Source organism: Berghia stephanieae, chromosome 4 (assembly GCF_034508935.2).
Source record: "Berghia stephanieae isolate SIO BIC M18660-M18661 chromosome 4, UCSD_Bste_1.3, whole genome shotgun sequence".
NCBI classification, from domain to species: domain Eukaryota; kingdom Metazoa; phylum Mollusca; class Gastropoda; order Nudibranchia; family Aeolidiidae; genus Berghia; species Berghia stephanieae.
The window spans coordinates 67,354,957-67,368,355 of NC_088363.1; the positions used below are offsets into that span (position 1 = coordinate 67,354,957).

At 33.6% G+C, this 13,399-nt stretch overlaps 1 protein-coding gene across 1 annotated transcript; it reads right to left on the reverse strand.

The window, feature by feature from the left end:
* Positions 1–1,102: 1,102 nt before the first annotated feature.
* On the reverse strand, positions 1,103–11,967 carry LOC144971084 (26S proteasome regulatory subunit 7). The gene is made up of 11 exons (XM_078911436.1): positions 11,754–11,967; positions 9,578–9,615; positions 8,039–8,195; positions 7,460–7,616; positions 6,796–6,868; positions 5,984–6,079; positions 5,097–5,261; positions 4,711–4,798; positions 3,575–3,777; positions 3,179–3,275; positions 1,103–1,478 (listed from the first exon to the last, which is right to left on the reverse strand). The coding sequence occupies exons 1-11, from the start codon at positions 11,824–11,826 to the stop codon at positions 1,321–1,323; spliced, it is 1,305 nt and encodes a 434-aa protein (XP_078767562.1). The 5' UTR covers positions 11,827–11,967; the 3' UTR covers positions 1,103–1,320.
* Between the last annotated feature and the right edge of the window lie 1,432 nt (positions 11,968–13,399).

Consider the following 13,399-nt stretch of genomic DNA (forward strand, 5'->3'; position numbering starts at 1 on the left):
AATAAATTAAGGTCATATCAGCACCAGTAAAAAGTAAGAAAATGGGATAGTAAAAAGTTCAAGAATAACAATTAAAGCACCCAAGGAAAAGTAAGACAAAGACAAAGGGGAATTGGTTCAAATAGGGAACAGATGTAGATTCCAAGAGCACACTATCAGTGTACTTAGTTTGAGATCAACTAAAAGTCTCATCCAGATACAAGCACAGGTCACCACTAAGTGGAATACACTCAATTGTTTACAAATTAAAATCTATAACACAAAAAGGTAATACAATGCATAACAGAGAGATGATTTACAAGACAAAATATATAATCTCCCAAAACTATAACTATACATTTGACTGTTTCCCTCCTAGCCAGGGCCAGGACAAATCAAAGTAATCTCACTCCAAGACAAAGACAGAAAGCTAGTCGGAAAACAGATATAGGGGGATAGAAGACACAATAAGTGCCTCCCTGCCCACTATAGGTCAGGAACCCCACCCAACGAGAATCTTGAGTGCACTTGGGAACAATACTTTTCCCTTCGTATGTGAGGCGAGTGCTCTACCAACTGAGCTATTGAGACCCCTGTCTTTAACTTTAACTACTCAAAGAAAAGTCAGACAAAGGTACTAGTTCAAACAGCTATTTTCCAGAGTTCCCATAAAAAAAAAGGGAATACAATCGAATACTTTTCCATGAGGAATTCACACGTTTCCGATAGTAAATTTGAGTTAAAAAGAGATCAGAAGTAAATGTGAAGGTAATAGTAATACACATATATCCTTGAAGCTGATCTGAAACCATCTGAAACAGGATCTCAGCCAAAAGGGACACACTCAGATGTGTACAGGATAAACATTCAATTATAAACCTATCAATGACATATTATATTATGGTTGTCAATAAGTTTCAGGACCAAGTTGACTGAATCCTGTAAATTTTCTCATATTTGCGTATTTTGGACATATTGCATATCAAAATATGCAATTTTATACTGGTTGGCACCCACCATAAACAGGTAAAAGTCAATTATTGATCCTACAAAATCGAGCAGCTTGATCAAAGCATCATGGGATTACAAACATAGACAAAAATAAAATCAGACACATGAAGCATAAATTGAGATGTCTTTAATTTATAAAATGAAATAACGGACAATTGAAAACTATGGTATGTACAAAGCAAATGATCTGACCACATTCAACTAGACAATATCTTAACTTTCATACAACGCCCCAATCATATCCAAAAAAACCCCAACAAAAACACACAAAAAAAAAAACAAATTCAAACACAATGACTTAAATATGGACAATGCTAGAAGATATCTAAATCAATTATAAGTCATGTATCGAGGAGTGGCGCTAAACTTGGCGTATGCCTTGATGACCTTGTTGACGGCTTCCAGGAAGTCTTTCTCTGTGGCCATCTTTCTTCTGGCCCTGATGGCAAACATACCAGCCTCTGTACAAACACTACGAATCTCAGCTCCTGGAAAAGTTGGGATACCAGAAAAATAGTATTGAATTGCAATTCAATTTGTTGGAAATTACAAAGTAAATGGATAAAAGGAATTTAAAAAACAACAACCCCCCCCCCCCCCCCCCAAAAAAAAAAAAAAAACCCCCAAGAAAACAAAAACACACCCACACACAAACAGACAACAGGAACAAAACAATTACTTTTGGCTTACTTTGATCCTACTGCCTTGTCGCCCATAACTTTTGTGACAATATTAAATTGACCCAATTATAATTAAAATATATTCAAGCTAAGCATGATAAGCTCAGAGAAGGATGAAGTTGTAAACAAAATTTTGATGGCAGCTTAGTGCGAGGAGCCACAAAGTACCCAGATTGACATAGAATGACAATGAATATCAAAATGAGTCCAACAAAAAAAAAAATTAAAATAAAAAAAAAAAAAAAGAAGAAAGTTACAATAATAATCCATAAAACTAACAAGGACCAGATGACAAATGTGAATTGATATTAGGGCTAACCTTCCTTTACCAGTGAAAAGAATTTTAAGATTACCTTTTAAAACGATTTTTCAACCACTATGCTTATACATTGTTCATCAAAAAGACCCCTTCTAACAAAAAAAAAACAAAAAAAAACCCTTAGCAACAAAAGTTTCTAACAAATTTGTATCCACATGTTATACATCATTAGAAAGCTAAGAGAATACCTGAAATTATAGAATCAAGAATGAAAAACAATTATCTCCCAGCATTTGCTAATTCCTATTTTGAATCAGGGTAGATCCATTTAAAAATAGTTTTAAAATGTTCTCTTCTCTAACTTAACTGTTTTTTTGTCAGTTCGTCTCTTTTTTTATATACAAAAGTTAACTCTTCCCACAGTTCTCAATATACAATCTTAAAACCTGGATATATTGTTGACAAGACATGATATATCTAAAAAAAATACCCCAATTTTTTTTGGATATTTTAATATGTATTTTAAAGATTTTTTATTTTCTGATTTCAAGATTTAAAAACCTTCCGTCAGTAAATCAGCTATAAAACCAAAACCAAAAGCCCTATCTCTAAAACTTTGGGTTATGATTTAGATAATAGGACAAGCAACATACATGCCAAATTTTTTTACAATACAAAGCTTAGTATTTGAGCCTTTGTCTTTTAAAAAATTCAAGATGGCCGCCCAACAATTTTGGTTTCCATGGTAACGGATTTTTTTTTTCAATTTATAATCTCTATTTTTAAAGTCCTTAAGCCAATTGCAATCAAGTACAATAAGTTTGATCAATATAAATGTAAAAGGGTAGATTTTAGTCGTTACCCCCTCATACCTCCTTAAGCCTAAAGAAATCGAGCTAGCCATTGGTTCTCAAGGACTGCTTTTGAGGTTATAACAAAAGGAGGTCTATTTTTGAATACTAACCCCTTCCTCCATCTGCCAAAACATAAATAATAATGATAATAACAATAACAACAATAATAATATGCCATAGTGGCAGAAAATAAAAATAGAACAACAACAAAAGAACCCAGACTCTTATGTAGACATGATAGATATATTTATATTGTAAAAAGAATAAGTAATAATAATATGCCATAATGTGCAATATGGCGACCTAGAGCCGGAATAGTATTTAATGAATAAATTTTTAATTCTAAACAGATAAAAACAGAAGAGAATAAAATACAAGCATATACAAAATCTTACCAGTGCTGTTGGGACACAATCTAGCCAAAAGTTCATATCGTATATCTTTTTCTACACTCATTGACCTTGCATGGATCTTAAAAATGTGTGAGCGGCCCTGAAAACCATAAAAATTTAAAATAATGAAGGAATGAATATAAACACCACGATTGGAGGGAGAGAAGTTCTGAGATCAAATTCATATTCTACTTCAATCCCTCCAGTCCACAGCTAGTCATTAGGAATACTTAATAGACCAATTTAAAGTGTTTAGTGTTAAGTTGAAACATCTTGGGGGGGGGGGGGGGGGGGGGGGGGAAAGGAGGATTAAACAAAAATATACATATATACAAAATTGGAGAACAGAAGAAAGAGAAAAAAAAAAAAAACTTCATTCAAATGCTACATGACTCCCACCTCTAAATCTGGTAGCCCAAATTCAATCTTTCTATCCAAACGTCCAGGTCTCATCAGGGCAGGATCTAGTGTGTCTGGTCGGTTGGTGGCCATCAGGACTTTGATGTTACCCCTGGGATCAAATCCATCCAGCTGGTTGATCAACTCAAGCATAGTCCTTTGGACCTCGTTATCACCTCCAGCACCGTCATCAAAACGAGCACCTGTCAAACAGTAAACCATACAAAAGTTAATGGGGATTGATTATGTGCCAAAATGGTAGAAATCATTCAAACCTATGAATCCATTAATACAGTTACAACCACCCCAATTATTAGAATCAACTCTTTTTCTTACATAATCAAATGTTAACAGTTAACATAGAGTAATTTTGAATCATAAACACGAGTACAAATATCTATTACAAGATTGACCATATGATGCCATTAGTCCTGAGAAGCCTTGAAAATCATTGGACGGTTAATAAAGCCCCCCCCCCCCCCCCTCCCCAAAGATAATCAATCTCTAAGCCAGATCTTTAGCAGTTGACAAGAGAAAAATAAAAGACCTAAAAACCAGGAAAGGTGTTTTAATAAGACATTTGGAAGATAATTTAATCTGGATGTAATTTGAAAAATTCATAATTGTTGTATTAATATTGAAATTTTTATCAATCTTATTTTAATGGATATCTCTAAGTGTTACTGTTGCTTGAATGTAACATCTTTAAATGGCAATACTATCTGACATGTGTAGATGAACCAAAGGACACATAAAATTAAACATTATTATCCTCCACAAAAAAAACAACAAAAAAACAAAACAAAAAACAAACAAGACTTTTTTTAAAGATGATATTTAAATGTATACAAAAGAGGGGAAATTGTCTCAATTATATACTAAGATTTGTATGTCTGGAGGGAGATAAACGATAAAAAAAAAAAATTTAAAAAATACAAGTTGTAATCATAATATCAATACAGTCAGAGGGTTGGCCAAAATATAATGTATCGTGTTGATCTTTCATAAAAGTATATATACTAAGTAAAATTTCCACCAAAGACTGGCATTATTAAATTCTTTTGATGAACTGTACTATATCTTATTGAAAACAATTCCTCACTTCCATTGTGTTGGTCAAAACCAAATTATCTTACCTCCAACAGCATCGATCTCATCAAAGAAAATAATGCAGGCCTTCTTGGAACGAGCCATCTCAAAAAGCTCTCTTACCATTCTTGCTCCCTAAAACAAAATAAATAAAAACAAGACTTGAACATCAAGCTTTGAATTTGAAAAAGAAAAACAAAAAAATCAGATAGAAGATGTGAGAAAGAAAAAGAGACAGAGGTAGGGGTGGAGGAAGAGAGAGCCTTTTTTTTTTCCAACTTAAGAACTTGTACATTCATTGACTGAAAAAAATGATTCTATCCAAAAGTTCAATAACTGCAAAGAAAAAATTAAAATCAATGCTTGTTCAATTGATTCAATTCTTATAATGGATGACAAGGTCAACATTTGAATAACCAATACTTGCACTCACCTCTCCAACATATTTCTGTACCAACTCAGACCCAATGACACGGATAAAGCATGCATCAGTCCTGTTGGCCACTGCTCTAGCACACAAGGTTTTTCCTGTACCCGGTGGGCCAAACAATAACACACCTTTGGGGGGTTCAATACCTAAGTTGACAAAGCGTTCAGGCTGGGAAATGAAAATGAAAAAAAAAGGGAGATTCAAATTAGAGGAATTACACAAAGAAAGTAATCATGTATGTGTGAATAAATTTTTAAAAAAAAATTCTTAATATAACCCCCCCCCCCCCCCCCCCCTCACTTCCCCGACATAAAATGACCTATTGTAGTTCACATCTAGAGGCATCACTTCATGTTGCTAATGTTTTCAAGTTAAATCTAAGTCAAAGTGATACTAAGCTACTGGAAGCTGTGTACTGTAAAAAATAATAAACAAAAATGAATATAAAACAGCTTCAAAAAAGAACAAAATACCAAACAAGGAACATTTCAGGCTCAAAACCCTTCCTCAGCCAACAAAAATAAAACCCAAAAAAACCCATTAAAATCATAAATGCATTGCTAAAAAACAAGATCAATGACTAAATATTTCGTGCGACTTCTCTGTTGAAGAAAAATTTTGGAATGTAAATAAAAAGAAGCGTTCGCTAGGTACCTAAGAGTGCCAAATTGAGAGTCAAATTTGTCCCATTCAGCTAGGTGCTTGCCCCAATCAGAGAGGTAAATCATACAGGTATTTGTCCCCTTTAATTTTGCCTGGACTAGAGCAGTTCCCAATTTTTAGGTCACACTGTATCACACTGATAACCCAGTAGCTGATATGATAAAATTTTAAAAGAAACAATACACTTTTTGGTCATACTTCACCCAAACAAAATGACTACTACTTACATGTAACAATGGTGTCTCTACGACTTCTCTCAACTTTTCAATTTGCTCTTTACATCCACCCACATCACTGTATGTAACGTCTGGCTTTTCTTCCACCTGAAGTAAATAATCCCAAATATCAACCACAAATTCAAAAGGAAAAACAGCAAAATTCAATGACACTCATTATCAATGAAGATTATTATTACAATTTTTCAAAAAGTAGAAAAATGTATTGGCCCATCTGCCAATCTCAGACCAAGTGCAAAAATAACATACATCACAATTATGTGACATTATGTAATTTACTATTACTACTAGTTCATATTCATTCTTATTTTTAAACATAGCTATACTTTCTGTAAATATTTAATGAATTGTCATTTCCACAATTAAAAAAAAACAAAAAAAAAACAAAAAACAACCTTACATTATTACTTCTACCGCCTGCTACATAAAGAGATTATGATATACTTGTGGCAAAAAGGCCAGATAGTACTTTTTACTTTACAAAACAGGTGTCTTTCTTTGTTAGAGCAACCCTGTGGTTATGCAGCTTATAAATGAATCATAACTCATGAATCTTAAAAAAGGTACAAAGAGCTAATTTTAAATAAGTTTTTAAACAATAAGATTGATCACCCTTACTTATTGTTATATACAGTACACCTTGGATACAGCAACCCCGGATCAATGAAAACTTAAAATATCTCCAGTGAGTTTTTTTACTACTAGTGACTACCAATCCTGATCAATTATATCATCAAAATAATTAGAAACACAGCTCAAAACTGGATTGTATTGAATGCATTCCACAAACTGCAATATCATACCTGCATCATGGTGACTGTTGGGTCAATCTTTGGTGGTAAGGGGATATGAATCTGGTACTTATTTCTATCAACCCTGCAGAACAAAGATATTGTTATATTAAATCATGCTATAATACATTAGATGAAAAATATACATTACCATCAAAATTAGCCCAATCCACCTTATCTGCAATTCAGATAACCGTTGTATGCTGTTTTTCATTACGCTTCATTACATACGGGTATGTTAGAGAGTACTTTTAACCAGGTCTAAATCAAACCTTGCCAACTCCACACATGCCAAAGTGAATAGGAATCAAAGAAATATATATATATATATTATATATAAATAGGAATATTGCTTCAACGTATAGACTTCACAGATTTACAATTAAAATGTAAATCAATTATCTCCCTGTAAAATATACCTCTCTACATTTTTTAGTTAATCCAAGATCCAAACATTTATAGAGAATGCATTTATTATACAACATTCAAACCTGTTACCGACAAAGGAGTAAAATTACATTGAACTTAAAGGAAAAACAATTTAAAAATTCATCCATTCTAAAAAAAAAAATAAAAATTCTGTCGACATTATGAAAAAGTAATAAAACATCATAAAGATGCTGCCAAAAAAAAAAAAAAGACTGGTATGTCTGAATTACACAATGATTCTTCATACCCCACTCTCATTCCCTCTTCAATGTCAGTCGGAGCCACTTGCTCTCCAAGGTCAACAACAAATTTTGCAAACTGTTTCACATTGATGATGAACTTTGGGTCGTCCGAGTCAGCATTGATGATTTTGGTACATCTAGCCACTTGCAAGGGCTGTTCACCTGAATTATAAAAGAATAAAAATATAAAGCAAAATGAAAGAACCTCCCTGGTTTGCTTGAGAAGACAATAAAAAACATAACAATATTTCAAATGCATCTTTGTATGATTCACAATATCTATTTTCATATAAATCAGTTTGTATCAATGTCATCATCTATGGAACTTGTCAATGTTTTATAAAAACAAACAATTTGATCTCGAAAAAAAGTCAATTTTATTTATGACATTTATGATATTAAAAGATTGTCATACATCAACAAAAAGAGCTCAACCAATTTTGAGAAACCAGAAACATGAAAGGATTTACGACCAGATTACCAGTCACTAAAAATTGAAAACGACCTAACCATACAATAATAAAATAATAGTAATAAAATAAGGCAGTAAATAAATAAATGCACAAAAAAACTCCAAAACTTACTCTGCAGAACTTGTTTGTCAGCTGCTAAATCCCACAATGCAGGTGGTGCAAGACCTGTATCAGATTCTTTGATCCCTGAGAGCTCATTGACGTTTTTAAGAACATTTTGGATGTCTTCCTCTATGCTCTTTATGGATTTTGTGTACTGACCAACACCCTAGATAGTACAAGTAATAAATAAAGGGAATAGCAACACTTAAAAATAAAGTAATGAATAAATATGGAAGGCATAACAAAATACTTAAATCAAAATTTAAAAAAAAATTGAATATAATCCAAAGTCACAGATCTTAAGTTTATTTCAGTTTCTGCGATGTGAAACAGACAGTAGCAATTGATTGCTTCAACTGGAAAGGTCGTTAGTCTATCTCAAAGTACTTTCCATCAGATCTAACAGATCCAGTTACCCAGTCCCTGCTAGGTGGGCTGGAAGGTCAGAAAAAAATGTGCCCATCTGGGTTCAATACGTCCACTGGGTTATTGGGACCCCCTAAATATATCTTAAAAAAGAAGAATGTTTTTTGGCCATAAGGCAATAAGTAATGTCTTTTTCAAATTGTTTTCATTTCCAGAAAGCCAGATTGAAAGCAGTAACCCACTGACTTACAGTGATGCATCAGTTAATAAATAATAGACCTGTAAATGAGCTCTATAAAAATTGACTGACCCTCTTCATAATTTGTAGTGGAAAAATCCAAAGAATCGAAATGAAGAGTAAACAGCAAACTCGCTTGAGCAAAACAATGGTAGAAAACTAACTTGCGTGGGAATTAATTAGGCTACTTACCATTGTTGTTTCTAATGTGAAGAAACTAAAAACGATCAACCAGTTTGTTTACAATGTGAGGCAATCGAGATGTGCTTGTAACAATCATAGAACTTTAGATTTGAAAGTGTCTACATAAACGCACTTCCGACTTTCATATTTTACTTATTCATACATTTATGTTCCACCAGGTAAATGTGGTCAATTTTGGCGAAGACGAAACAGTGAAATTTATCCCTCAGCGACTCAGTTAAAATTGGCTATCATTGGAATCACGACAGGTTTGGAAATTGGAAAAATAATTTCGCGAAGGCTGTATGAAAATACACTGGGATCTGTTCAGACATGGCATTTCTAAAAAGCGTCGCTTAGCCTTGGCAATATATCCATAGTTAATATAAATGGCCCATGAGCTATGCGTAGCGCTGTGGAACATTCCTAATTACTTTACAGTCATTCGACTACGATTCATGAATTCCTTCTTTCTTTTATTTTTTAACATAATATTTGAATTTGATGAATTGACTGATTTCAGTTAATTGACTGAGAATTTACAGGTCTAAAATAAATAATAAATTCCCTTTATCCATCTCTTAGGGGAAAGTTTTTATAAAGTTCTATTCCAAGAGAAGACTGGAATAATGCAGGCATCAGCGTGGTGGGCAGTTGAACTTGGTACCTTTCAGGTATGAAGCAAAGACCATACCGCTGAGCCACACTGCCCCATTAAATATTAAACATAACATTCAAAAGTATAATAATAATATACTCACATAAGTTTTCAACAAAGCAATATCTCCCTCATCCAGAGCTGAAAATAAATTATATTGAATATTTTTATGGCTGTTGCAGACAACAATCATGATAATGAAAATCTGCTGCAGTAGAGAAAAGTCTCAGCACAGCAAAAAAAAAAAAAGTGTATTCAAGCGTATGACCAAAATAATTAGAAAACTGAACTCCATAAAATCTTCTTCATAGACAGAAATCTCCGGTTAGAGATGCAATAGTCAATACAAGCAAACATTGCCGACATTATTGACTTCATGAAAGATATTAAAATATGCAATTTCATTTGTTCTGTTTCAATATATGCCAATTGGCTATCAAAACTGACTCTCATAATGAGCAGTCATCTGTTAATATTATTTATCAAGCAAGGGAATTATGAAACCAGATTTTGATTGCCACTTTCAGTTCTTAGTACAGTAAAATTACTTTAAACCGAAAGAAGCTAAACCGAAAAATACCTTAAACCGCAAAGAATTTAATAAATTGTACTAGTTTCTTCATTATCTTTGTACTAATTCTTACGATGAACCGAAATACTTCTAAGCAGGACTTTCTTTAAACCGAAACAACTTGAGAGCACCTTCCCTTTTTCTCTCTCTATTTTTCTTCAAAAATTCGGGAAGGAGGCCACACGTAATAATGCCCGGCGATATTAAACAAAGAGCGTAAGTATAAGATGGGGGTGGGGGTTAGGTAAACACTTCAATCACTGCCTAGGACTTCATATACTCTATAGATATCACTGATCACTGCACTTGGGCTTGGCCAACACCACAATCGCACAGACTGGAAAAGGAAGACAGCGGGTGACTGGCAGGCGAAAAATGAGGAAAGAGGGGGAGTTGGGGTGTAGAATCACGCAAGCGAGATATTCTCGCTCGTGTGTTGATGCTTTGGAACTGACTGGATTTTCAACACGACAATTGAAATGCCATTTCAATTCCACTTTGTTTAAATGTGTGTGTGTGTGTGAGGGGGGGGGGGGGGGTTCGATGTAATTAGGTCTTTGAACGTAATGGCTTTTCAACAAAAGAGAGATGTGTACCCGTAGTAGACAGCTTAGCACTTACACGCCTTTTCACTTTTCATTTCTACTTCACTTCACCTCAGAGTAGCTGCGCATCATTCATTATCAATTATCGCACAAGAACTTTCGATCTTATTTTAGGTTTGCATTTTACTAAAAGATGTCTAAAAGAAAGCACTGTGCTTACACGTTGGAGTTTAAAATCAAAATACTACGTGAAGTCGATGAAAAAAAAGTTGATCAAGACGGAGATATAATGTAAAATACACGGCATCCCGAACTCAACTCTTTCAACAATTTTGATTTGAAAACGAAAATCCCCAAAAATATTTTTAAAACACACCCAAAGAAAAAAATAAAAATAAAAAAAATAAAAAATGTTAATGGTTACGAAGACGGCATTTATTCAACAACTCCATTTAACGGGAAACCCATGATGCGATTAAATGAGCAAATTCCTTAAATAGTTACCTTTGAAAAACATTGCAAAACGGGAACTTGCTTTTTAAACCAAAATGTCTTTAAACCGAAATGGTTTAGAAGGTCCCCAAAATTTCGGTTTATAAAGTAATTGTACTGTATTTTTAATTTCTCATCATAAGCAATGTGATGTGTTGAGATCCAAAAACTCTTCTTCTACTTCTATTTCAATTTCTCAAATAATATCTTGCTTCCTGTTGATGTAATGTCTCGACAAATTAGTTAAGGAACATCACCCTCTCTTTTTGCAATTTCAATTTCTTTTTTTTTGAAAGCAGTAACTTTACTACTTGAGCTCAAAAGCGGTATCAACAAACTAATTTTTGTGACTATAATGAAAGATTCCTTAATTTCTTATTCTTAGTCTTTGACATTGTTGATTAAGATTTGGGTTTGATTTTTTCTTAGGGTCAGAAGTTGAGGGACTAGATATTTGACTATTTGAGTTGTTTCCCTTTGCAAGAGGAGCTTTCGGAAGGCTTCCCAAAACTAAAACCAAAACGCCGGCCATTAGCATTCATTCATTCACTGTGTCGTCAAAGTCAAAGCCATTTGGCATTTTTTGGTAATTGGCAACTTGACTTGAACTTGAATTTGAATGGATGAAAACTTTTCTCTGCCCTACTATCGTCATTGTTTCAACTACTCACATTGAATTGGCTTCTGTTCATCATCACTGCTTTCCTTAACCTTTCTTTGATCACTTCCTAAATGATCCGGCATCTCTGTTGTGTTACTGAACTAAAAAGAAAGGAATATTTGACCTGTCGTAGTTTCTTCAGATAACCCTAACACAAAAGCAATGTTGTTTATGATGCAGCAGCTTTGGGGAGTTCGTCGAGGACATCCGGTCTCTCTCGTCATATTATATTTTCGTTTTTATTCAATGAAAGTCCTGTTTGTATTCTTCTTCTTCTTCTTATTATTATTATCATCATCATCATCATGACATCGTCATCACCATTATTATTTTCAGACCTGGGAGTTCTATGTTCGAGCCTTGCTTCTGGTACTTACGATTTCTTTCCTTGGCAAGATAATTAACTTAACTCCCGATTTGCGCACTTTGGACATGGGTATCACTATCAGACATCAGACATTTGACGGATTCGCTATATTATTTTTTCATGAAATGTTTAACGATGCCACGCACAAGGGAGTTATTATTATTCTCATCATCGTCATCATTATTATTGTTGTTGTTGTAGTATGATTTCATACTCCTTGGGTTTTTTTTTTCCTAATGATTTATTTTCGCTATCTCCCTCTGTTCGTCTTGCGGTATGCTGCGCGCCGTCGCACATACCTCGCACAAATTTGGTCACGATGGGAGATAAAACAATTGGTGCTTCTCACTTCCCACGTCATTCGCCTCCCGACTCACGTTGAGAGCGCTTACAATGCTTTCAATAATTTATTATAAAGTTATAACTATTAGACAGTAAAATTTAACTGTTATTTTTTCTTTATTTGACAGATATTATGTTGAACTTTTATTATTAACATTTTCATAAGCATTACTTTAACTTTAGTTATATTCACCTTTATTATTCTTATTCCTGTTGTTGTTGTTATAATTATTGGCATCAAAATTTCTTATTTTTTTATATCATTTCCAAGGATTCTTTATGCTTTTTTTAGTGACAGTAAATTGAATACATGCATGTATAACTTGTATCCGTCATGAGGGAAATACCTAGTTTATTAGTGATTATTGGTCATTAGTTGTTATAATTGTATACTGACCTGATGATGTGGGCATATTCGATGTCATTATCTTACTTTGCGAATATTCTTTTTAATACATTCAGTAATCATTGTATTACTTATTTTTGACCTTATCACCACTCGACTCACGTTGAGGGCTGAGTGCCAATCTTCTTTTTCTTATCATTATTTCAATGTCACAATTTTACTTTGTGAATATTCTTTAAATGCGTTCAATTATCGTTTTATTACTTATTTTGGCCGTATCGCGTTGTTTTTGTTTGTTTTTTTTTAAAAGGGTTTTACGGCGCTTGCAACACATTTAGGTTATATCGGCGCCAGTAAAAAGGAAGAAAATGGGATAGTAAAAAGTTCTAGAATTACAATTAAAGCACCCAAGAAAAAGTAAGACATAGGGGAACTGGGAACAAATAGGGATCAGATGTAGATTCCAAGAGCATACCGCCAATGTACTTAGTTTGAGATCACTTATAAGTCTCATCCGGACACAAGCACAAAATCCAACAAAGAGGAATACACTCAAATGCTCACATTATACATTCAAAATAACAAATATAATAATACATAA